The sequence below is a fragment of the Erpetoichthys calabaricus genome, chromosome 18, assembly GCF_900747795.2.
Source record: "Erpetoichthys calabaricus chromosome 18, fErpCal1.3, whole genome shotgun sequence".
In the NCBI taxonomy this organism is placed as follows: domain Eukaryota; kingdom Metazoa; phylum Chordata; class Cladistia; order Polypteriformes; family Polypteridae; genus Erpetoichthys; species Erpetoichthys calabaricus.
Genome location: NC_041411.2, coordinates 16,921,196 through 16,948,642, shown reverse-complemented (window position 1 = coordinate 16,948,642; position 27,447 = coordinate 16,921,196). Strand labels below are relative to the sequence as shown.

Below are 27,447 nucleotides of genomic sequence, written 5' to 3'. Positions count from 1 at the left end.
TGAAGACTAAGAGCTGCAGAAATTTACCAATATTACAAACATACTGAAAACAGAACTCAATAGACCCAATAAACCCATGTGGGTTTTCGTTAAGCCACAACTGCTACGAAATATTATCATCCACAGATCCTTATCAGAGAAGTAATATTGTTCACCATTACTTGTTTCAGCATGACACAAGCTAGATGATGCTGCAATTAAGGTACAGCCAACCACTGAAGAGTTAGGAAGGCTCAGCAAGCTGCAGAGAAATGCCAAAACAGGCCAAACAATAAAACTCAGGCCCTCCAAGTCCTTCCAGAAACCCAGGCATTTTGATAAACAGATTATGCTTTAGTTATTGCAGTGATAAAGACTTTTTGTTCATACTGGCTTACTAATTTATTAAGCAGAAAGTTCTCACATCAATCTTTATTTTTCTCCCCTCCCAGTTTCTTTCTCACCTGATGAGATCCTTTCAAGTATGGTGGGTTTTTAAAATCTCCTTTCATTACCTGCAAAACAGAAAATATAAATCTCTTTCAGGCAAGTAAAACATTTACTCAACCTTTTAAAACTTTGTTACAGAAAAGGCTCTGGACCCGCAGTCATGTTTCTCTGCTCCTCCTCCATAGGAGTAAACAATTCACTTAAATGGAGATCACACCATATTTGACATGATTTCTAATCAGAAAGTATGTTCTAGTATGGTATAATTTAATAACTGTGGTTGGTAATAGTTGCTGCCTCTGAAAGTGTCATGAAAGAGTTTCATAAGCTCCTATTACAACCAAACAATATGAACTTCAGTAGTTAGTTTAGCGACTTAAATGCTAACCGGGTATGTTGAGTTCAGCTGCATTCTTAGCCCATCGTTTTTTGAACAAGCAGACATACATGTTGGGTCCAAACTTCAACAAGCCTCTCTTTCATCTGCAGTCTAAAATACTCTACTTCCTTCTCTTTTTTGTAGCTGCTCTTGTTTTTTACTGTTTGTAGTTATTACATACTAGCCAACCAGCGGCATAGCATACGCTGCATAATTATTTATTGATGGGTGAACACTTCATGAAAGACACAGTTGTCCAAATGGGGTGGGTTTGAGGATACGACTGTAAGTGAATGAAAAGATGGAACTCTGGAGAGAGCAACATACAATTGTCCGTGTCTGAAAACTGATTTTGGCAGATACAGGCATATCTTTTTGAAAGTTTGTCCCTGCGCCTTATTAATTGTCATTGCAAAGGCCAATCTAACACGAAATTGTCTGCGTGTAAATGTAAATATATATATATATTTTTAAAGTTTTTAAGCACAAATATAGTTAATTATACCATACAATGCATAGAACTAAATGTAAAAACATTGAATAACAATGAGAAAACCTTGAACAACAGAGAAAACTTAATACTGCAAGAGTTCGCGCTATAGCGCTACGAACCGCTCGCTAAAACCATTTTTTCAATTAGTTTTAAGCACAGGGAAAAAAAATGAACATTTGAAAAATCCGTAAATTAACAAACCACCAAGAAAAGTAACATTGCAACAATGCACGCTACGAACCGATCACTGTAAACAGAAGTGAAAACAAAATCAAGCCCGGTGCATTCTTTAAGTGCCTTCTCTGCCTTATGCATCCAGCCTCTGTCGGTCTGTCTCTCGCGCGCACCTGTGTACATGTGTGTGTGTATGTGTGTGTGTGTGTGTCTCTCTCTCTCTCTCTCTCTCTCTCACGCCTGTGTGCGTGTCTCTCTCTCTTGTGCGTGCCTGTGTTTGTCGCACTCACTCTCTCTCTGGCTGCACAGGGAATGCACAGGGAGAGACTGAACACGTGCGAAAATCATCAGCGTGCACAAACCAAAAGGGAAACTGGCTTGTTCGTATACCGAGTGTGTGGTCGCGAACAGATGCAAAAGTTTGACGGACTTTTTGCTGTGTTTGGTGAGGTGATGCGTGCTGGCTCATGAGGCTCAGTCGTGCGTATCCCATGACGCTGGAGGAGGGTTAGAGTTGGTGGGCGGGGCTCTGTCTTGCGTGCATGCGTATCCCTTGGTCGGGCAACTTGGTGGATTATATATAGAAAATCAGCAGGAACCGAAAAGAACAATGAAAAGTCAATGTGGCTCAGAGGTCCATGGGGACTGTAGCAGAGACGAAAGCGACTGAGGCGGTGTCTGGTAAGGTGCTACGTACCTCGAGAGCGAGGGTGGACTCGGGAGGAGGGTAAGAGTTGGCGGGCGGGGCTCTGTTGTGCGTATCCCATGGTCTTAGAGTTGGTGGGCGGGGCTCTGTGAGTTGGCAGGCGTGGCTCTGTCTTGTGTGCATCTTGCTTGCCATGGACTTGCATGCATCTTGCTTGCCATGGTTTGGTCTCTGTCTTACGTGCCATGGTTGGCTGCTTAGTGAACTGTGAGTTGGTGGGCGTGGCTCTGTCTTATGTGCGTCTTGCTTGCCATGGTTTGGTCTCTGTCTTACGTGCCATGGTTGGCTGCTTAGTGAACTGTGAGTCCGCTGGCGTGGCACTGTCTTGCGTGCGTCTTGCTTGCCATGGTCTGGTCTCTGTCTTACGTGCCATGGTCGGCTGCTTAGTGAATTGTTGGTGGGCGGGGCTCTGTCTTGCGTGCGTCTTGCTTGCCATGGACTTAGTGAATTATATATATATATATATAGATATTTGCAGTTGCAGCTGAGCACTCAACAGCTGCTGACTATCACACTTAGATAACAGCCAAACACTATAACTGGTGACTTGCTACAAAATAATGAAAACAATTTGATTTTGTCATAAAGCACAGGGATGTCACGCTGCATGACTGACACTCACAAGTAGTACAGCCACTGTAACTGTAACATGCTATAATTTTCTTAATACTTTGTAAATGAAGGGTACAGCAAAAAAAAAAAAATAGAAAAAAATCATGTAGTGTAACCCCATCTTAACTTGAGATCTAATTTAACTTCTTTTTGGCAACTTATCAAAAACACTGTAGTTCTACTCCAACTCCACAAAGTCACAACTTACCCGCTGAGTGTTATTAACAACTGCTGGGTCCGGGTTGCCATAGTTTGGAGGGTTGGCATAAGGATCATAGCCGAGCTGGCTTAGCATAGGTGCTATATGTGCCATATCATGAATCACATCTGTTGGAATATGTCCAACCCATTTTGACAAAGCTTCAAGATTAACCGGTTTGATCACTTGGTCTGTAGACCTTTCAATCCTAGACAGAACAAATATAGTAAAATCATTTGGTGTAAGAGACAACTTCTTCATATTTCAATTTGTCAATATACAATAAAAAAACTGGGTACTGAGTACTCCTCAAATCTGAAATAAAAAGGATTTTTCTCCTCCTCTTCAACAGTCACTTTCAAAAATATTCCAATCCAAAGTTCTAATGCTTCAAACTTCTGTTAAACTCATAGCTCCATGAGAGTATCATTTAAATTACTACAGAGAAACAATGGACGATGTCTCTAATACAATTACTAACTGAACAGTTTAATGATTAGACTACACATTACACATATGATTATAAAGCTCCTATTACTTTGACATGTTAATGAAAGCTACACCTCCAAGTATGAACAGAATGGTTAATCAGGTCAATTAATCAATCATTACTTTCTAAACCTGTTTAATCCAAGGAAGGGTCGTGGATGCTGAAGTCAAACCAATTACTGCTCCTCTGCAGCAATTGTAAAATAATAGATGCACACAAATGTTAACTAGACAATGCCACTTTCATACAGTAATGTAAAATGTGACAAAAAATGAAAAATAGATTTTTCATTACTACAATTTCTTGGCACTACATAATAATTGTAGTCATCTCATTATAATAGCAGAACAGTAAACTGATAAAGTAAAATTATTGTTGAAAATCCATCCTTTTTATAAGTAGTCAGTCTATTTAAAGTTGTAGGAACAAAAGCCTATCCTGGCAGCATTAGCGTTAGCCACATGCCAGCCTAACTTGACAAATACTTAACCTTGCTTTTCTTTTTCTAAAACTGCTCATATTTTGTTGGAGAGGTCAGGGATTGGTTTAGCCAATTTCAATTTTGTGAAAGCAACCACAATGCCAATGTTGCACTCAAAACCCTGCAGTCATATTTTCAACAAATGGATTTTTAGTTTTAAACTTTACAGGATCTTATAGAATAAGAATTATTGATATACTCTGGCAGTGATGATCTTAACCAATGTTCTCCAGTGATGCAAGCCCAATGTGAAAAGTACCTGATGCCAAAATATAAAGGCAATGGTTTATAGTGAAGGTCTTACTTGGATAAAGAGACACCACCAGGTTTACCAATGGCCTCTTCATGGTGTAGCACAGCTTCATTCCAGGGAATGCCCAAAAAGTCCATAATGTCTTTCATGGAGTTACGTGGGTGCAAAACCAGCTGCTCATAGAAGACTGGCTTACATCTAGAAGGCCCAACCTGAAGACACTGAGTGTACATGGTTTCAACTGCTTTGTTCCATTTGGTGAGGCAGTCCCTATAACTATTTAGATCAAATCCAGCAATAGTTACTTTTCGGCTGATCATTGAGTAAACAGATGCTCTTCCATCCCGAATCATAAGCAAAAATTTGGAATTAGGGAAAAGGTGGGAGAGGTAGAGCGATGACTTAAGCGTGAAGGGGTCTTTGTTGCACAGAAATTTAGCTGGTTCTCCATGTCTGGCTATCACTTCTAAGATAAAGGACTGCACTGCAGAGTCCAAGACCTCATCAGTAACTCCTGCCTCATCAAGGCGCATCTTCTCTCTTTCTGATTTGCTCCATGAATGCCTCATAGCTAGTATACGTGGAATGATGCGGGTCTCCTCACCACACCGGATTTCAGGGTGTGCATCCAGCATAGCTCTCATTAAAGTTGTGCCACTACGAGGAACTCCACCCACAAAAATAAGTGGCATGTCCTTACTGTAATGGTATTCTACATTCTGCCAGTCCATGAGTGAGATGCCATTCTGTTCAGGTTTCATCACTGCCCGAGGCCTGTATCTCTCCTGACAGTCAAGAGCATGCTGGCACAAGTGGGCAAAGAGGAAAAGAGCAGCCAAGCAGCTAGCTGCCACCACTACCCGCCTGCCAGTGATGCGCATGCCCCAGCTGAGCCTACTGTCTGGTATTGCCTCAGATGTCCACCTTGAGTTCTGAGCCTCTGACCATTGCTGACCTGCAAATAGCAAACACCAGGGGAGTTAGACATGACGTGTAACATGATATGTTAGATATGATGTGAAAAGATATGCAAGGCAGAGTAGTACTATAGATAGCTGGTTTAATATTTTCCATTAAAATATCACAAAAAAGGTTAAAGTCAAACTGTAAGAAAGTTTGATACCTCAAAAACAATATAAAACAGACTCAGAAAACTGTGGATTCATGTTGGTATCAAATCAGATACATTTCCTTAAGACTGTTGGTGATTTTAGGTATTATTTTATCTCTTTAAAACATACAGTGACGCTGAGATAAAGTACAAAAGTAAATAAAAAAAATCTATCTTTACCTCTTATCATTGTGGGAAGTAATTTTAACAAATTCTTCATTTCTACCTGTGAGCTTACGGATGAAGTTTACACAGTTTTGCACGGTAAAAACATATGTGCTCGTCTATCTAGTCTGTCTTGATTTTAAAGGTTTAGGGAAAATACTCAGTATATAAACTTACAGATAAGTGTCTAGAAAGAAAAAAAAAATAGACCAGGCATTTGAACCAATACATAATGTGAAATCAAATAATGTGACTAATATTGATTTCACAGTACCTAAGAAGAATCAGGCTAAAGTTCCGGTTTTATTTCAATTACCTTTCCCCAAAGGTTTCAGTTACCTTCGATGAAATTTCATGGCTATCTAAGTCCCTACTCAATACGTGGAAGCCAACATCACATTGACATCATGGTGCCTAAATATTATTGGCCTGTGTTGCAAAGAATAGAATAAGACTGTAAACACACGTCAAAATTTGACCATAATGATCACCAAACAAAGAAGGATCTGCTTTCTTCAACAAACTTTTTTCTTCCAAACTCACTCTTTTTTCAGGTTTCTATTTATTTCAACTATTTCACTATTCCTTCTCAAGCCATAATATTTAAAAAGTTCCAAAACCAAACAGTATTATAATAACTTCCTCCATGTCTTCATTTCTGTGGAATTAAATAACCCACTTATGACTTGGTATGTACTCAAAATTAAATTAATGCCTCCTTTTGTGATCTTTACTGGAAAAAAATAGCTAAAATCAAACAGTCTGATTTGAATTCCTAATGGAAGTAGAAATGGAACCTGAACTGTATGTGGATTTTTTTTGGTTTTGTTTGTCAAAATGTCATCTGATATTAAAGCGTATATTTACATTTTAAGTCCACATGATTAAATAAAAGAAAAATGAAGAAAAAATGACAAATGCCATAGGGATTACACTAAAAAAAAGGTTCCACTTAAACTCTACTTTGCAAAGATAATCAAAAAGATATTTTCAAAACTAACTACTATTAGACGACATCAACATTCTCTCAACTTTACGGAAGACTGCAAAGCCATGATACTCGACCACAATATAAAGTCGCTAAAAGTCACAAGCACATTAATGGCTTCCAGCTCAAAGATCACCTGAACATCACAATGTACAAGATGTAGCTCTGAAACCTAAGAACTGACCATTACAATAAGATAATCTGACAAACTTGTTGTGAAAACATTAAAGTCAGGATGGAGACATATTTAAACTAACTGTTTCAGAAAAACTTCACATAGTTGATCTACATTGGACCTGAAAGTGTGAAACCTGCTTAATCCATGTTCAGGATCATGGAGAAGCACTGCCTATCCTGGAAGCAGTTAGGAAAGAACCCAACCCAATTCATCAGAGATCACACACACGAACACACAATTACTTATTCTGGGCAAATTTAGTCTAAATTCTAAAATTTAATCTGACATGAGATGTGAAAAAATAAAATACAGAGAACAATTCTGACTGTGATTAGACTAGGATTTAAATGTAGTCTTCAAAGGCTATGAGGCAGCACCACAAAGGAGTGTACCACTAGTATACTTCTGAATTCATTCAAACAAATTACTCTGTACACATAAATATTACTGTAAAACAGATGGTGTTTTTACAAAATTAAGTACAGTATTACAAAATGTCATATGCATTGACAGTAAACAAAAATCAATTTATTAAACCTGCACAACAAAAGTAAGGGTTACAGGAGTAAAAAAAAATGGATTTAAAATGTTTTTTGGTATTTGGTAACATGCAATATAATGACTGAATCAGCTTAGTTTCTCAATCATTGATACAGAATTATGCATCAAAAATATTTCAGTTCAATTTAATAACAACAAATTGTGTCTTCACTCCATTAAAGAAGAAGCTGAATAATTATAGTTTGGAACCTGTATCAGATTCTATCTACCATAGCAAAGAGGAATAAGCAGAGTTGGATCTTCTCAGATCAGAAGTAGACTATTTAATGGTTTCTGTAAATGCAACACTAACATCAAGTTACTTTATAAAATTGCAATTTGAATTCACAGTTTCTTTTCTTTTCTCCTTCACTTTAAACTGTGACTTGGGTTATAATGATACTACTTTCTCCCCTAATGCCAGTGTTAATAATAATAAAAAACAAAAAACAAAAAGTGAAAACTTATTTCCAAAAAAATTACTTGTACCATGTTACAAATACATCATAAACTGTAACAATATGACTAAGAAAGCTGCAGATTGATAAATTATTTCTAGGGGCAAACTGAATCCATGAAAGCACATTATTTAATAAACATTGGTATTACCAAAGAATATATTACATTTTACAAAATAACACATTGCAAAATGAAAAGGATGCTATAGCAATTATAATTAGACCAATAAAGTTTCAGAATAACTCAGAAGCTAATAACACCTCAATCACGCTTCAATAAGCAAGACTCACTATTAAATGATGCCAAGACCCGAGATTCCATCAGCTAGTGGACTTTAATAATTCATCCGCTTAATGAAAAATAAATGAGATAATGTCCTATGTTAGACAGCCATTAAACCATTGCTCAACAGTTTACATTGTGCATCCCTAAACAATTTCAGAACCCACAGAGTGTGCAAGCATTTGATTTAAAAATTTAAGGACTTTCAATATGTTATATTTTTGGTTAAACCTGTAGTTATTTTTTAATTATTCAGGATGTGGCTGTTTTTATAAGTACTAGTAAAGAACTCTTCGATCCATTTAGCATTTAATTAAAAAATGCATTTTATCAATCTTAACACTACAATAAAATGTATATGTAATGGTGAGGCAGCAGTTTTCAAAATTTCATAGTAAGAAATTAAAGTAATGACCTATTTAAGATACTCAAAGGCACCATTATTTTGTAGTCAATGGGTTCAGTTGAAAATGGGACAAAAGGAGACAGAGGAGCACATAACTAAAAGACATAACTGTCAGAAGTGGTTTGCTTTGTGCAGGTCAAGAGGTTCTGTTATGTTTGAAAATGGCACTTGCTTAAAACCAGCTGATATGAGCTACAGTACAGAAACAAAAAATATCCATATTACTAACCGAGAATGCTAAACCGGATGGACGCAGGGACATCCGGCCATGGGCCGTAGCCGCAAAAAGACGTACTGCGCAGGCGCAAAAAGAGTCCGCGAGAGTCGGCTGAGGAGCCGAGAAAGGCGGACAAAAGACGGCGAGAGAGGCGGATGAGGGGCCGCGAGAGGCGCAGGCCCGTAGCCGCAAAAAGACGTACTGCGCAGGCGCAAAAAGAGTCCGCGAGAGTCGGCTGAGGAGCCGAGAAAGGCGGACAAAAGTGGGCGACAGAGGCGGATGAGGGGCCGCGAGAGGCGCAGGCGCAAAAAGAGTCCGCGAGAGTCGGCTGAGGAGCCGAGAAAGGCGGACAAAAGAGGGCGAGAGAGGCGGATGAGGGGCCGCGAGAGGCGGACAAGACCACAGAAAAAAGGAGTGAGCACATAAAAAAGGAGTCAAAGAAATGAGGCGCAACAAGCACCGAAAAAAGGAAAAGGCACATAAAAAAGTAGTCAAACGCAGGCAAAGCACGAAACACATTGCACACGAAACTAGACCCCCCAAAAAAAAGAAGAGGCGAGCGCACAACAGCAAGGCACAACCCCCCCCACCCTACAGGCACGGGACGGGACACACACCAAGAGCGGGATTCAACAAGCCCATGGAAGACAAAAAAAAAGAACACAAAACCACACCACAGACCCTACAAGCAAGGGACGGGACACACACAAAGAGGGGGATTCAACAAGACACAGGAACACAAAAAGAAAGAAGACGCTCGCGCAACAACAATACCCCCCCCCCCACACACATCCATAAGAAGTGACACCCAAAGCCACATATTCTAAAGTGAACGTCGACACCTTCACACTAGGCAGCATAGGTGTCAGCATAGGTGGATCTCCTTACAATAAAGCACTATTAACCGTTCAACTGCAGAAAAGGATACATATTAACAGTGAGTGCGATCCTCATTATTACTTATCCATATTTCGCATGCTGAGAAAGAAACAAGTCATGAATACACGGTCACGGGTACCAAACGATTCGGAAAGGATAACGGGAACAAACACACGAACACGAAAGAAACAACAAAATAGACGGCGGCGCATAAAACGCGCTTCTGAAACACCGGGAGAAAAAATGTCTCGGATCAAAAAACGCAAAGCACAAGTGACACCGTTACAGAGACGTGCCCAAATGGACAGACACAATGAACGTAGACGCATACAGCGCGCGTGTCAAAGTGCTGCATCGAAACAAGCACGATTTCAAACCGAAAGAGCTCGTGTCTCAGACATACAAAAAAGGGAGCGAGGAGACAGAATAAATGAACGGAGACGTGTACAAAGCGCAAATGAACTGACAGAAAAAAAGAAAGCAAGACTCGAAAAGCAGAAAGCTCAAATGACTGACATACAAAAACGGACAAGGCTCGATACAAACAATGCACGACGTAGACTGAAACGGACTTTGCGCAAAGCGGAGGCGAATAAAATAAAAGAAAAAAATAGCGCGTCCCAAATAATGGACATGCAACAAAAAGGCAATCAAACGCCAAAAGCAAAACATGCACGTCGCGGACATCAACGCCAGACACATGTTAAACGCTTACGCCAAATGGCTGAAAACGCCTTCAATAAGGAATCCACTATTGAGGAAAATTCATTGGGATTAATGAATGTCATTTGCAATCATTGTCATTCACTTAACTTCACAGAAGAAACAACTGGCAATACAAATAATGAATTTACACGTTGTTGTCAAAAGGGGCAGATTGGACTGACTCCTTTACATTCATATCCTGAATATCTACAGAAGCTTCTAACTAACGATGTGCCTGAAAGTAAAAACTTTATGAACTGCATTAGATCCTACAATAGTTCATTTGCTTTTGCATCTACCGGAGTAAATATCAGGCCACCAAAAGGCAATGGCCCATACTGCTTTCGCATATGTGCACAAATACTGCATCGCATTGGAACAGTGCACCCTGAAACAAATCAACAACGCAAATACGCACAAATCTACATCCTAGATCCACATGACGCAATCTATCAATCAAAGTGCTGCATCGCAACAGGCACGGATTCAAAACAAAACACCTCCCGTCTCAGACATACGTTAACGGCAAGGAAGGCTACAACGGGCTTCTCACACAGCACAGGCAAATCGATTACAGCTCCAAAACAACACGTCCCAAATACTACACATGCAACAACGCGCCTCTCAAACGGCACAAGCAAAACATACACCAGGAAAATTCATTCGGATTAATGAATGTCATTTGCAATCATTGTCATTCAGTTCACTTCACAGAAGAAACAACTGGCAATACAAGTAATACATTTACACGTTGTTGTCAAAAAGGTCAAATTAGACTGCCTCCTTTACATTCATATCCTGAATATCTACAGAAGCTTCTAACTAACAATGTACCTGAAAGTGAAATCTTTATCAACTGCATTAGATCCTACAAATCGGTATCCACTATGAACATTAACGGTGGCACTGCACGTGACATCCGTCTTACAAAAATATTAATTATTGATGAATGTACAATGGCATCCAGTCACTTACTCAACACCATTCATAAACTTCTACAAACGTTTATGAATAATAATATTCACTTTGGAGGAAAGAAACTTTTATTAGGAGGAGATTTTAGACAGTGCTTAGATATTCTTCCACATGCCATTCGCTCAGCTATTGTTCAGTGCAACTTAAAATACGCAGACAATTGGCATTGCTTTCAAAAGATACAGTTAGTAAAAAAGATACGATGTCCAGAACCAGATCATAACAATTGCTTATTACAACTGGGAGATGGTACACTCACCAATACAGATGGACTTCAGCCACATATTATTACAATTCCTCAAGCCTTTATCTGCGACGACGTAGTTACAGACAGATTTGGAACAGCAATCTCATTAGACCAAATGCACCTTTTAACACAACGCACTATATTATGTCCAAAAAAAATTAATGTGGAAAACATAAATACCCAAATCATTCAATTACTTCCTGTAGAGACACAACTCTTTCTAAGCTCCGACAAACTTGACTCTGATCACAACAATAACCATCTTAAATGACCTTACAAGTTCTGAGCTGGAATTACCTTTTACACTTAAACGGCGTGTACAATGAAATTTTCCAATAAACCTTTACACTGTGCCACACACTTTATTGTTTGCTTTCTATTTGCATCATCTACACCTTCACACTATTCTATATCTCATTCATACATCAAGCTCTTTGTCATTCCCAACACCAGGGGTTGGCGAGCGAAGCAAGCAGGGGGCGGAGCCCCCTAGTTGTTTTATAAATCACATAATATTATAAGAACAAATTCAAAGGACTAGAAAGATACTACAAGTTATGAAATGTTCAAAGGTCATAATATACAGGGACTTGACTATTTTGAAATGTGGAGCATTTTTATTTTTTGTTTATTTACTTCTTCAAAGATTGATAACTCACAATTCTGTTTATTAAATACTTTTGTAACAGTGAGTGATATTCAAAAGTAACAGTGACAAAACAGTTAATCACATGTACTAGTAGAGAATATAAGCTACAGGTTCCTTAATAGCATTTTAAAATATTACAGTATGTGGTTAAAAACCAAATAATCTTCTGGTAGCTGAAATAACTTTCATAGACACCAGATTTGAACTCAAGTGATGTAAAAAATCAGCATCAATTGATTTACTATGTTTAGGCGTTGGTTCTTATTTCTTAAACGTAACATTTTTGAAAGACATACCCAAGGGTCAAGCTAAAATGTTTGGCTGCATCAGAAAATGGTGGACAGCATGACAAGAAAATACAGTGTTAGAGAAATACTTAATTAAGATTTTCAAGTAAAGCAGCAAAAAGTATATTTTTAGTGTAATGTATGTAGAGAAAAACCAAGCAAAATGACACCTTTTATTGGCTAACTAGAAAGATTACAATATGCAAGCTTTCGAGGCAACTCAGGCCCCTTCTTCAGGCAAGATGTAATGTAGAAAGTATGTTTTTATTTACTGTATACATAATGTGCCACCCATCCACACTTTGGGAAATAATTTCCTGTCCCATTCATGTCCACATAAGTTATAGTTTTCGCATTTTTATTTCTACTGTTGTAAAGATCACGATTTACATGGTATGATTTCAACAAGCAGGAAAAGTGACTGTTGTTACAAAGGTTTATGTATGTTGCCATACACTAAACTCTGAGGGCATTTCAAAAACTTGAATTGCAGATCTGTTTGCCATCAGAAGTGGCTGAGGGATGAGTAAATAAGGAAAAATACAAATCATACAAGTTGAAGTAACTTCTCACAATGTAAACATTTTACTCTTAAAACAGAGGAGTTTAAAGTTTGCCTGTGCTTTTCAATTAGTTTTTTTTAAGTTTCAAAAATTTGTACAACACATTCTATTCGAGATATCTCAATGAAAACTGTATTTCTTTGACACATTTCTCCAAATTTCAACACTAATAACACTATACAAAGTGTGAATGCAAGAATTACGCTGAAATAAAAGTGATATAACTAGATGGATAAAATGTTCATTATAACCAGCCACCAGTAGAGATTTTCTGAGTAGTCCCTGCACACTGTAAAATTGAATCAGACACACCAAAAGTAGTCAACAACAACTTAGTAATATTCAGAAGGCTGAATTTATAGAATCTCAAGTATCATACAGAGTAATGGATATCAAATTTGTCCACTTCATCCTAAAGTTACCCTTTATGGCTACTTCTATTTGAAAACATCAAAAGGAGACTTTTTATCATAAAGTTTCACCTATTCTAAACACTAAAACATTGTTTAAAAAATGACTAAAAAAATATAAAATGGCACTTGAATGAATAAAAAAATTAACTATAAACATTGACACACATTTCTGAAAAGAAAACATATATGACTGACTGTTGTATATTTATCTTAATAAAAAAAACACCAGAAAATTCATTGAATTACTGAAAATGCATATTCCACGGCCACCTTGTTCAATAGACAATAAAGTGTGGGATAAGGATGGAGAAATGTTTCACTTTTATTTCCTGCTCAATGCGCACAATTTTACAAATATCAGATTATTTCTACATTCTTCTTACTTAATAAAAAGGCATTTGTGTTATGTTTCAGGTAGTGATTTAAGAACAGTACATCAAGTGTAGGGATGTCACGATAGCAGAATTTTTGTATTCAATACCAATACCTGTGAAATTTTACAATAATCAATACCATGGCCAAAAAAGAAATCATATTCAGCAGATTTTTATTAAAGTACCTCCATTAATTAAGTTGAAAATAGTGTGTCTTTTTCTGGAATACAATATAAAATATACAAGTATAAATACTAACAATACAATGCAGGGCTTGATCTTTAATGTGTGGAAGAGATGAAGATCCCCCCAGTTTAAGAACAAATGGAGGTTTATAATTCTTTGGGGGGGTTCACCATAGGGTTTATAAAGAATGATATCATGATGAACTATCTGATGTGCACATTCTAAAAGTTTTCTCTGACATTCTCTCTCCAGTAACTGAAAAATACTGCTTAAAATCAATGTTAAAAATAGAAATTCCAACATTATTATATATGTACTGCTAAATTAGTGAATTCCAAGATCATTTTGGATATTTCTATTTAAAGAGTGATATTTAATGAATGAGTCAAATTAATTCAAATTTCAAATGTCAGAAACTTGTGGTGCTTTAATTTTCTAAATCTATCCCTCCTTTTCTATGTTTGTCTCAACTTTAAAGCTTCCTGTTAATGTGTAAAAGTGTGTCAGATTTACATTAATCCTTTATTTCAGAACTCCTGTTAAACAGCCTTTGTTCTGCTGTGTTCAACGTTTCTCATAAAAGTGATCATACTTTGTTATTGCTTATGTTTGTGTACAAATCCATTATGTGAAAATTACTTAGGCTGTCGTTACCTGTACTTAGTAAAATTTATAACTGTGAGGCAGTGCTGCATTTTTCAACATACCACTCAAATATCTAACGCGTCCTTATACTAATGAACATTAGTCTGTCTTTAAAATCCTAAATAATTCCATAGTTGGATAAAAGTGGCCTATGTGTGCGTGTGTTTCCCTTTTTTTTCCTCTTTGTCATAAATAACAAGTACGATTACTGCACTTGCATGCTGAAATTCTCCTTTTCACACAAAAGCATTTCCAGACATATCTCTACATGTGTTGATGCAGAGCTGTAGCATTACCACTATGAAATACTTTTATATGTTGTTTTTATGCACATTTTTCTCATGTATTAGTGTGCCTTCCAAAGTAACTGTCTACTTGCAGTCACACATTAATGCAATACTGATTTTCTTGGTGACAGCTTTTTTTTACTGTAAAAGAGCTGATAATAATTACTATCAAAATATCACTTCTTATGACATCCCTAAAGTTGACGTGTTTTGCTTCATGCCCTGTATTTTGGAGAATGGCTCCACAACTTTAGTGTGGTGTATGTACTTTTTATACAGTTGTATGTTTGTGTTCCCATATTAAATAAGCAAATCTTGCTTTTGCTGACTATGTGCTCTTTCGCCCCAGGGACTAGCCTTTGAGTGAAAAATATTTGAAAGTCTAACTCCTTCTTACACAGGTCACTTCTTAGCATTTACTGTAAAGACAGCTGGGAGCAAGTGTATAGAAAGTAAAATATAGTGTACTCTGCTTTTCATAAACAGGTCTTATCCAGTTTGATAAAGTTTACTCCAAACAGCCATTCAGACTCCTTTTTACTTAATAAAAAAGGAATTAAGTTGAAGTGAGTGTGAAGGACTTCATATCAAACAGAAACCGACAGAATCTGCAAGCGAGGCACAAGCCATCCCATTCATTCTTGCTGTGCAGCTGCCTTCTGGCACACAGGCCAGAAGGAGCTAAAGAAAATAACATCCTAATAAACAGGAGTATGCACGCTGCACATATGAAACCTCACCTCCCAAAGTTTTAGCATCAACCAGCTACAGAAGAATAAAACTTGAAATGATTAGAGAAGCCTTCTAGTGCTCAGCATAATGAACAAAAACACATTAAAAATTAACATGCAGTTTTTGGGCCGTTATAATTTGACATCAAATTCAGAATTCTGTGTAAATTATTACACGTTTCATCTTTTTAGTAAACATTTACTTCATTTCCTGGATTTTAACACCTGTGTTTCCTATAGTCTCTTCAATTGGTCCTTATGATTTGCTCAACAGTGGCAACACTTTCTTTGTCATCAGTGCTGAAGGACAGTAAGAGCTTTGAAACATATCCTACTGTAATGGAATTCTACACGCAACCTTTTGACTGGGGGAATGGTTCTGGTGCAGGCGGACTATCCAAGAATGAATTACCAACATCACATAATTCTCCAGTGTTACAGATTTTTTGACAGCATGAAGCTTAATTTTGCGATTTTTGGCATCAACGTTCACATAGTTCTGAAACAAGAAACATCACACCATAACCAAAAAATCAATAAAAGCACATTGATATTTTAGTACAATGGAGCTGATCTTTGACTACTAACAAAAATCAGCACTGTTGAATGTCTTTCTCAGGTCTGTACTCAAAACTTTATGATCACCCCTCATTTATTTGGCAATTTCAACAAAAAAAAGTGGATGCACAAATTTCTATGCTCTTCTTAAATACCCAAATGCATTACAAAATTAAATGTAACCAATATAGGAGTATTGCCATGACTAGAGGTTTTCTGCAGGTGTTTTAATTACACTTGCAAAAATCTATGAAGAATGGTTAAAGACATACATAATGTCATTACTGACCTACATTAAATAAACACATACAGGATTTTTTACATGACAGTGGACCACTAACTTCCTTGCTGAGCTTTGTATTATTAGTCTGCTTTTCTGTACAATAGGAGAAAGGGACAGAGTTCCAAGAAAACATGCAAAATAGCTGGAAATCAGTCTACCAAAAACAATTAGCCTAGTAAAGAACTAGTCTTTAAATTGTACTACATTTAAAACTACTCTAAAAACAGACTATACTCTGTGCACTTGAAAAGTTTATGGTTGGATAAATAATTAAAACCCCCAGGAATATTTCAGATACTGCTGACGAATGTTTTTGTCTGTGCTATTAAGAAAGATTCTTGGAAGCATGTACCCACAATGTGCCAGAAAACTACTCTAGGCATTATAAAGTACTAATTTACATTGATGCATTTTTCCATTACCTTCACCTCATATTTCTTTTCAATGTGCCTGCAAGATTTTATAAATGTATTTTTAATATTAAATATTTAAAAAAATCTAACTTAAAACAGAGCATCAGAAATCTTTACAGTCTATCTGAACATTTTCTAAATCTAATTTTCCAGTACAGGGTAATTGGAGCCTTTTCTGGCACCATAAGATGTAAGGCAGCTTAGTCCCTAACAGGATACCAGTCCTTTGCAGGTTACACTCACACATAGATTAACATATTAAGACAAGTTGGAAACATTTGTTAAACTAACTTGCTTGCCTTTTTTGAATGGGAAAACCTGGAGAAAAGCTGCACAGAAAAAGTCAGTGCAAGCAGTGATTAGGGCAGGACTTGAATCATAGTCCTTGATGTCATGAAGCAGCAGGCTCAAGCACATATTAACTGGTCCATATAATTAACCTGCTCATTGCAAGGATTGTAGGACTGCAGGGAGTTAAGGCCTATTCTGGCAGCTCAGAGTGAAGAGCAAACACCAGCAAATAGTGAAAAACAATAGCCATTAATTAATTAATTAATTAATTAATTAATTAATTAATTAATTAATATTGCAGTGATTTATGCTTTTGAATTTTTGTTTTATTTAAATATACATTTAGCTTAAATTAAAATATACACATATAAAAGTACTATATAACAGAAAACCATGACTTCATCATGGGATTATGAGAATCAAACATTTTATTTCAAAATCCAGCCCAATTTAACTTAATAATTAAGTAGGGAAATCCCATTGTTCTTTCAAAACAAAAACTTTGTTAAAAAACAACTTTTAGTGCTAATTTTATTTAATTGTAGTGTGCAGCCAGGAAAAAAAAAACATTTCATGCATATCAAAGATGAGTGCTAAATATTTTAAATTTCACCATCTCGCTGTTTGCAAAAATGACAAGGATGAATGAAAGAATTAGATGGATCACTCGCTATTTAAAAAAAAAACAGGAGTTCAAGTTCTGCACATTTGCTTTCATTGGCCCAAGTGTTCAGTTCATTTCTTTTTTTTCCTTGCACTACTCAATATTCCTGCGTCAGTATTAAGTACAAATCTCACTAGGGCCTAAATGATCTCTTCCAAACACAAGTGCCACCCCTGCTCATTGTAAAAAGCACAGAAAAAGTCAGGCAGCTATGCCTGTAGAGATCAGGTTAAATACTTTGAAATAGTCATGGTGACAGGTTACACAGTTTTTTCAGAAAGACTGTACAAAAGAAATACATCTAGGGTGTGATACTGAGCACTGTAGGTTTAAGAAGCACTGTTTTTGTTCGCCTATTCTAAGTCTGCAAACTGACAAGCTCACCCAAGCCCAACAAAGTATCATGTTTTGGGTTTTGATCAGTTTTGATATACAACTTCAGGACTGGGCCAAAAAAGATGATTTTCTAATAAGTGAAAATTAATTAATTATTGATCATTATGTATTTTTGTTACAATTAATTCATAACTTAATTTGCATGTGCACAGACTTGTTTTTTTCTATTTCTGTATGAGTTTAACAGGATCTGGATCTTAACAGTCTTACTTTTTGTTGATTAAAGTCTACTGCTCAAAAGAGAGAATGGTGACATACACAAAAAAATTGCAGAGTGTGATAAATTTAGTGGCTTTCTGAATATCTGTCCCACAACAGAAAGTTTTTATGAAAAAAAAAAAAAAATCGTTTACTTCATGTGCTGTCCTGTAAGTTCTTGCTCTTTACATGGAAAGAGACACAGCATTTGCTACTGCACATTAAGTGGTGGTACGTGGTCACCCTGGAATATACTGGTGCCCTGTCCAAGGAATTCCTGACTTGCTAAAATAGGCTTCCCTGTGACCCTGATCTGAATCACCAGGTTTACAAAGTGGATGGGTGTTATTGGATGTAATTCTTTTATTTTTCTGTCTTTTTGTTAGAAATTTTATACCAGGATATTAAAATATGTTCCCAGTAAAGGAAGTGTAATATCTTGTCTGTTATCCATCCTTCCATTCATCTTCCAGACTCAATCAAACATAATAAGCAATTATGGATAACCATTTTTGGCAAGGATGTGAATGCTTTAAAGCATCTCAAGTAATTCCCAATCTTTCAATAAAAAAAAAAAAACACAACACGCAGAAATACAAGCGGGCAATGATTTGTATCCAGTATACTGTACACTTGTGTAATAAAACATGCTCCTGAAAATGCATCTTCTTCCTCTTTGAGCCTCTGTTTGCCTGCCTTGCAGCAAGTAAAACTCAGGACAAATTTCAAAAAGTTTTCAAAATCTCTACCTGTATCTTGCCCACAATTGCGATAAAATGAGCTGTTCTACTGTATGTCACATTCTTCTAATATAAAACAGTTGGTGCTTTAAAATTTACACTTTGGCCAGAACACTAACAGATCTTGACTCATGATGGTGCTTTGAAACAGAATCACAAGGTAGACTGATCTAATAAATATATGACGTTGGCTGTCTCACAAATATGTGAGCATAATAATGCAGCAAAATAGAATAATTTGCTAACACTAAATTTGTTGAGCTAGTCAAGTTATTAAAGACTAGTTGGTATAGAGCATTGCAATAACACTATGTATGCAATTAAAGTACAGTATAAGGTCATCTTTGATTAGTATGGGGACTGAAATGCAGTCTTTAATTGTGAGAACACTGATAAAAAAATATAACTACAGCAGGATCATCCCATGTCAAATCAGCCAATTTTCCAGAATTCCCATGCAATTTGGTCTCAAAAAAATTCTGAAAAAAATTCCAGGTGTATCATGTTATCCAGGAGACACCCTGTAAAAATATTTTGATGGGCGATCAATACTTTTCAAGAATCAGCCAATTTTGTGAGGGGAGCTGGGGTGTCAAATTTGACATGGCTGTATTTTTTCATCGATTACACAAGACTATATTTCAAGACCTAAACCACCTAGCAAGCTCATATTTTGCATACTGGTACCTTTACATGTATACAATGTAACATAATTAAAATGTATGGTCTAGATGACACCACTTGGTAAGAGCAGACCGAAAAAAATATATTTGCATCTTTGGCATTGTCATGTTTAGGTTTTCAAGAAGCATACTTCTAACTGTTACAGCCTGCTGAATTTTTTCCATATTTAGATACCTACAGTGTGCTATTTAAAATGTTTTAAACAAACAGGAAACTGCTCTAGGGTTTGTCCAGCAGACCTCTCAGATGTGAAAAAATCATTCTGGGTGTAATTTTCAGGCCAGTTTAGTGCACGAATAATTTTTTAAAAATGTATTCCTGCATCCTAAATGTTCCATTCTTTCTCAAAAAACAAGTCTTACTTTTTTTATTTCAATCTTTCCTTTTTATTTTCCATTTTAAACATGGGTTAAATTCACCATTTGCTAGTAATGATAATCTCCAAGTTCGCTACAGGATTAATGGAAAAAAATAAATCACCAAAGGCACATTAAGCACAACACATGAACAAAAGCTGCTTTATTTATTATTAAATGCAACACTAGTTAATGAAATGTTAACATCTTGGCATTGTGGCTGCAGGAATGTGACTCATTTCATTTCTATTTCAATTGAAGTGCAGAGTGTAGGACATCTTTGTCTTTGAGATCACGATAGTACCATCTCCACTGACCATTGTGGGTGCACTAAGCAGTCCAATGACACAATGTAATGACACCCAACAAATATCGTCGCTAGGAGGCCAATGGAAAGATTGTACAGGATAGTTTGGATGATTGAAATATGCATGAAACATATCAGGATGTCCAATTCTGCTTCATTCTTATCACGAATCACACCAATGCAACATTTTTCATCATACATGTACCCAATATAGCCTCCAATAGGACCCTGGTCTAATGTGAGAAGCACATCTGATCAATCAGGAGTGTGATCGTGAGAGGGCAGGATCTCAGCTGCTGCTTCAGTGGTGAATATTTGGACAGTCAATTGACTGTCTTCACCAGACAGCCGACTGACTTTGAGTTTGCCATCTTCTGTAGGCATGTAACAGTAGCTAAGTTTCCATCCAGTTTTGTGCGACGTTTTGTTATCGACAAACAGAATATACGTAAAAAAAAATGTGCGAAATTTGCTGTCTCCAGCCTGTTTCCATCAAACTGGCTTTTTATTGATAAAATGGTGTGCGTGATGACGTCATCCCCCCCCAAAACGAACTGTCGCATAACTTTTGTTGTATCGCGAAAAAAATCTGCCCTTGAGCCGTTTCCATACATAATTTTGTGTATGTCGCAAATTATCTATCTTTTGTTTTCCACGTTACACCCCCTCCACTAAACAAAGAAATGGAGAGATTATTCAGACAGTTTTTTGAAATTTGCCAGCTTACTGTTATTTCACTTTCACAAATAATTGGAATTGTACATAATATCCGAACACGACAGCAGAATGAAGCAGTTGCTTGTCTGATAGCCCTAGAGCTCGAAGAAAGTACCCCAGTGCGACGAAACCCACGGGTATGGGAGAGACAACGGAATAAGACCTTCTGGGAGGAGGTGGTGGAGAGACACTTGACAGAAAATCTCTGGCTGCAACATTTTATAATGACACGGCCAACGTTTGAGATGTTGTGTGGATTCATCAGTCCTGATGTTGCGCCCATCACAGGTTGCCACCGACCACCGGTTCCAACCCAAAAGCGGATTGCCATCGCCCTTTACAAGCTGGCAACCTGCGCCGAGTATAGAGTAGTTGGAGAAACTTTCGGGGTTAGTAAAACTACCGTCCATCGATGTGTATATGCTGTGTACACCGCTATTAAAGAAAAATTAATGCGGCGTTATATCAGACATCCGACTGTAGCGGAGGCCAATGAAATTGCATACCGCAATTCCTTGGTGCATCTTGTGCCACAGATTTACGGTGCGCTGGATGGCACGCATGTGCCTATTCTTCCCCCGACGGAAGGCTACCGCGATTACATTAATCGCAAAGGGTGGCCATCTATTGTTCTCCAGGCCCTTGTTGATGACAGGTGCATGATACGAGACATTTGCGTTGGCACTCCTGGAAGTGCCCATGATGCAGCTGTGTTTGCAGCATCGGATCTGTACAGGTGAGCCTACCTTTCAACATCCCTTCTCAGTGCGATAACAACTGAATTAGTTCTGTAACCTGCTTCCCTTAAGGTTTTTAATTAAAACTGAAATTTGAATTAATACAAAATAACGACGTTTAATCAAAAAAAAAACTCTCTTCATCAGACCATGCGAACCGCTCCGTATTCTCGTTTTGATTGCACGTGATGAAAATGTGACACATTTATTTGCGTTAAAGCCCTTTTTTCCGACAAAAAGTGTTTCCAATGTAGTTTTTGCGACATCTGAAGTATCGATATGGAATTTATGCGCTAAAGTTAAACGGAAAAATGTTATGTCGACATTTACAACATTTTATCGATAATTAGCATTTCCATCAGCCATATCGGTAAAAAAATTTGAAGCGCTAAATATTTTTTCGCAAAAACTCCTTGGATGGAAACCTGGCTAGTGGTATTCTCAAGTACCAGGTACTCTTTTGGCCATGTAGAATCACATTCTCTGTTCAGCAACATTAGATAGGACATTATCATTTGATATGAAAAAAAATTTGACATTTATGATAATGTTATGATTGAACACTCAATGATTACCATTACTGACACATGGCACATTCAGCCTATGTTTAGGATGGAAAATAAACATGAAAATTTACATATGAAAAGTAAGGTTTGTATTATGAGAAAGAAGGGACAATGTAGAATAAATGAAATATATATATATATATATATATATATATATATATATATATATATATTATAAAAAGAAATCCTGGAAAGCAAAGCAAAAGCAAGGCTACGATACGTGATCCTCTCAGAAGACAATTAAAGACCCGCGAGACCAAAGACACTTGCCACGGTGCAAGACACGCCCTACTTACAAGATAAGATCACGGGCAAAAAAAAAAATAAGTAGTGTAAAGGCAGTCACGCAGCACACACAGCTCCATGGCTCTCAGTGCATATAAAGTGTATAAGGTCAATACGGTAGAAATGAAATGAACAGGGTAGAAATGAAACGTCGACGACTAAACGAAGATAAAAGAAAAGCGCGGAGAAAAGAGACCCAAAAGTGGTGGAGAGAAAAAAATGCTAAAAAGAAAAACAATAATCTAGGTTCAAATTTAGAAAATAAGGAAAATGATAATCAGCCCGGAACAAGTGGAATTGAAAACAAAGCACGTCTAATAGGGCTCAGAATTAAAAGATTAGAACTCCATAAACGGGAGCAGTGTTATAAGTCCTGCAAGAAAGATATTTAACCACACCCGGGCCGGAAATAAAGGACAATTATTGTTTTTACAACGTCACGCAAGATAAGTCAGTGAGCCATCATTTAAAACAAGTCCACAGACATCTAACTAAGCAGTTGTTGGATTGCTTTTGGCAGACACGCATCATGTGCTCCCAGCTCTTAAGACAACAACATGCGACAAGCCGGACAGGCATCTCGCCAGCAGGTTGAAGCCTTTTTTTGTTTTAAGTGACTGATAGGTCCGATTGAGGAGGGCGGAGTACAGCATGGAAGACTGATAGCGGGGTACTGATTGATGTGGTAAGGGGGAGGTGAGACCTGGGGGAGGAGGGGTCGGAGAGGGTGCTAGACAGTTGTGTTACGAAGTCGGCGATTGTTCAAGTAAAACGTTTGTGACACTTTATTACGTCAGTCGCTACAGTATCAAAAAAAAAAGATAGTAAAGATCTCATTAGCGCAAACAAAAGGTAATTAATCATCTGAGCCAGGTGTAATTGAAAAAATAGCAGGACAATAGCAAGGTCGTCCCACAACAGTTAAAGCAACGACAAGTTTAATTTCAAAGAATACACAATTCGGTCAGGTGTATATTTACGATGACAGAGAAGCGATGCAAATTTTAACAGGCAACAAGAAAGGTGATGTATACATTCCATGAATAACATTAGACACCAAAGGAGATTGTGATATGCCATTCGTATTAAAATGTTTACAGTTTACCGTGAGAATAGCTTTTGCTATGACAATTAACAAATCACAGGGACAACCATTAGAAAACATCGGATTATTTATTAGAGAAACAGAAACAATATTCCCTCACGGGCAATTATACGTTGCTTTGTCACAATATATCTCCAAAAACGGATTCAAAATTCTATGCGATCTTGAAGAAAAGGTAATTCCATATATTGTTTTTAATAAACCTTTAAAGTAAAAAGTGCAACTAATGAAACTGAAACAATTCCAAAGAAAAAAAAAAGCTTTTAAAATTGTATATCCGATTAACCAAACAGCGGCACGGTGGCGCAGTGGGTAGCGCTGCTGTCTCACAGTTAGGAGAACTGGGTTCGCTTCCCTGGTCCTCCTTGCGTGGAGTGTGCATGTTCTCCCTGTGTCTGCGTGGCTTTCCTCCGGGTGCTTCTTCCCACAGTCCAAAGACATGCAGGTTGGGTGGATTGACGATTCTAAATTGTCCCTAGTGTGTACTTGGTGTGTGTGCAAGCCCTGCAATGGGCTAGTGCCCTGCCTGGGGTTTGTTTCCTGCCTTGCGCCCTGTGTTGGCTGGGATTGGCTCCAGCAGACCCCAGTGACCCTGTAGTTAGGATATAGCAGGATGATGGATGGATGGATTAACCAAACACAGAGCCCCCTAGTATATAAAAAAAATTCTGCAAATTCCAACATGCTGTTAGGGTGCTCTGAAAATGAAATCCAAAGTGATTTCTGGATTTGAGAGGTCCGCTGTTCAAACTCTGATAAAGTTACTCTTCAGTTTATTGCTTTTTCAGAAGGCCTATACAGTTATCTAAATAAGGAAAAAAATCAAAAGTCTGTATTGGCTATAAATAAGTGTTTCTCAGGACTAAACATAGCTAAGACAAAAACTCAAATTAAATATTGGTCAATTTCAAGGGACTGCTTTGACAATGCAGGATCACCTGGTCGAAATGTTTTAATTTCGTCACATGCTATACCTATTAATGTACCAGCGTGCAAAATCTAAGCCTGCTCAGTGGTTTAGTCCTTCAGCTATGGACTTGTGAAATTTAATAAAAAAAAATGATGCCTTGAAAACACAACAACAAAGACTCTGTCAACTAGTATTTAGAAACAGAGAACTGTATATATAAAAAAAAAAAAAGTTATTCTTGAGAAAAACCAACACCGATATGAGTAGAACACACAAACTTCATAAGGGTCCCATTTACACCTGAAATTAACATGAACTTTCCATTATATGATCACTAGAAGATAGAATTTGATGGCATTGAAAGCCAGGTGCAAATGCATTTGTGACTGGATCACTCTGGCAAAATTACAGAAGTGCTCACAAACCAAGAGCCACCTCATTTAACATAAATATAAATGTAAATGTATTTTTTATTCACTTAGATCAACCAAGAAAGCACATCTGAATTTTGTGCAAGGACATCAGACCCTTATCCAAAGGGTCTGATTATAATGTAATGTATTGTAATGCCGGTAGTAAATAAAATCTGGTTAAATTATATACGGACACAAAATGTACATTAAGGTTGGGTGTAAAGGGGGCCACAAATAGTGACAATGCCTGGATTCAAATTAATTATTCTGCTGCTGTCAAGTAGTAGCATTAAATACCCCATCTCTATACTAGCCCTCAAGTATATCATTAACTACTTAACTCCTGACGTCGATCTAGTAGTTATAATGTAAAAAATTATCCACTGACAGAAAAAAGATCAGAAAGATATACTTGCTAAACACTACGACACAGAAGAACTTAAGATTTATCCTTGACCCTTTCCTACTCCCAACATCACCTCAGTGGAACAAGACATGAATCTGTAGGCAAAATGAGGCCCACCTAGGATTAAGCCCATTGAGCATCAAGAAAGACCACGGCTCAGCTTTTCAGGGGCTGAAACAGGAGCAGGAATTTCTTTAAACTGTTACAAAAAAACAAAGCAAAATATAATTGACCTAAATTTGTTTTCTACAATACAAAATAACTGGCATCTAGTTTTAAGTTCTGCTGCATAAAAATGAAAAATGCCACATGTAACATATATAACATTCTCAAATGTGCATAATCCAATTCAGTGTTGCAGGGGCCAGGACCTATCTCAACAGAAAAAGGGCACAAGGCAGAGGACAGCCCTGTACAGAAAGCAAGCCAATTGGAGGACCTACTCACTTACAAACAAACACAATCACAAATGTGTAATTTCCAAGCAACGTAATCGGGACATCTTGGGGAATGTTGGAGAAAATTTAAATACCCAGAGGAATACCAACATAGAGATTGGGAAAAAGAACAAACTGTAAACAGGCAACTTACAGACAATCTGCAACAACAAGCCATTCACATACTGCATACATAGTTTAAAAGAAAATACATATTTTACTTTATGCTGATTAATCACACTTGTGACCCTGCTAATTAAACTGATATAGATGACTCTTTTGTTGCTGTGTCTAATGATTTATTTTTTAACATTAGTTTTCCCCACAACCAATCCCCCGTGAGAGCTCTTCAATAGACATTTCAACAACCATTCCCAGCCGACAAGGCTTAATTCTTTCAATAACCTTAACCACTAAATTACACTAACTCAGGAGAGAGTCTGTTTTCCTTCAAGAGCACACAGCTGACAGAAAGTCGATAACACTTTCCCTCCCTAAGTGTTCCCTTAACAGCTGAGAAACTAAGCAATAGTATTGCTGAGACTCTGCTGGCAAAATAGATGCACATATGACACCCCTCAGAGAATAGTCCCGCTCAATTTAAAGTGACCAGGGTCTCACACCCTTACCACACTACTGCCTTTTCAGTCCTGCCTGGGCCATATATTACAGGTCAAACTTATTCTATTATGCCCTAAATGCACTGAATTTAGTGCACAGCCAAAAAAATAAAACAGCAGCTGATACACATTTGAAAACCGCATAAAAGTTTAGTGGATCCTGTAAAAGGTTTAAACAATGCAGAGAAACGTCCACCTAGCAATAGTGTAAAACTGTATTTCATGTATAAACTGTGATTAAAATGAGGGTGGCAATTAACAAAAGATTTCAGACTTCCATAATAATTTCTAATTACTCTCCCAAACAAATCTGCATAAACAAAAAAAAACATATTTCATACTGCACTGATCAGTATTTGTTTTAAGTTCAGCATGCAAACACACATGCACACATAAAATATTTCTAATGAAAAACTGCCTAATCACAACGAGAGCTGTTATAGATTCTCTGCTATTGTGAAAAGAAACTCAACTGCACAGACAGGAAGTGTGGCTACAAAGAAGTAAGAAACCACAAGGTTACAGGTTCATATCCCAATAATGTATCACTACTGTGTGTCACACAACTACAGATTGCCAGACAAGCAAGTAAAACCATTTGGGATTATTATTCTTCTATATGTTAAATGGGCAAAGCAATTCATTAATGATGAAGCAGCACTTTGGCACACCCACAAATTTGTCGCTGGCAGCTTTCCGATCTTCTACAAAACTGAGCACTGGAATAATGCTGATAGCAAACCCAGCAATTCCAAGAACAGCAAGAGAAGGAAAATGCATTTCAAACGGGAACTTGTCATTTCCTTTGAAAAGAACACCTTGGGGAAAAAGAAAACAAGAACAGTAGCCTGCCACGCC

At 37.3% G+C, this 27,447-nt stretch overlaps 1 protein-coding gene across 1 annotated transcript in view; it reads right to left on the bottom strand.

Annotated features, from left to right (window-relative positions):
* Window positions 1-27,447, bottom strand: part of LOC114668633 (protein-tyrosine sulfotransferase 2-like) — a 40,973-nt gene that overhangs the window by 11,948 nt on the left and 1,578 nt on the right. The window contains exons 2-4 of the mRNA XM_028824490.2: window positions 4,268-5,171; window positions 3,002-3,200; window positions 444-494 (exon numbers count right to left, since the gene is read on the bottom strand). Coding sequence (XP_028680323.1) covers window positions 444-494; window positions 3,002-3,200; window positions 4,268-5,097 — 1,080 coding nt within the window. The 5' untranslated portion in view covers window positions 5,098-5,171. The remainder of the gene's footprint in view (window positions 1-443; window positions 495-3,001; window positions 3,201-4,267; window positions 5,172-27,447) is intronic.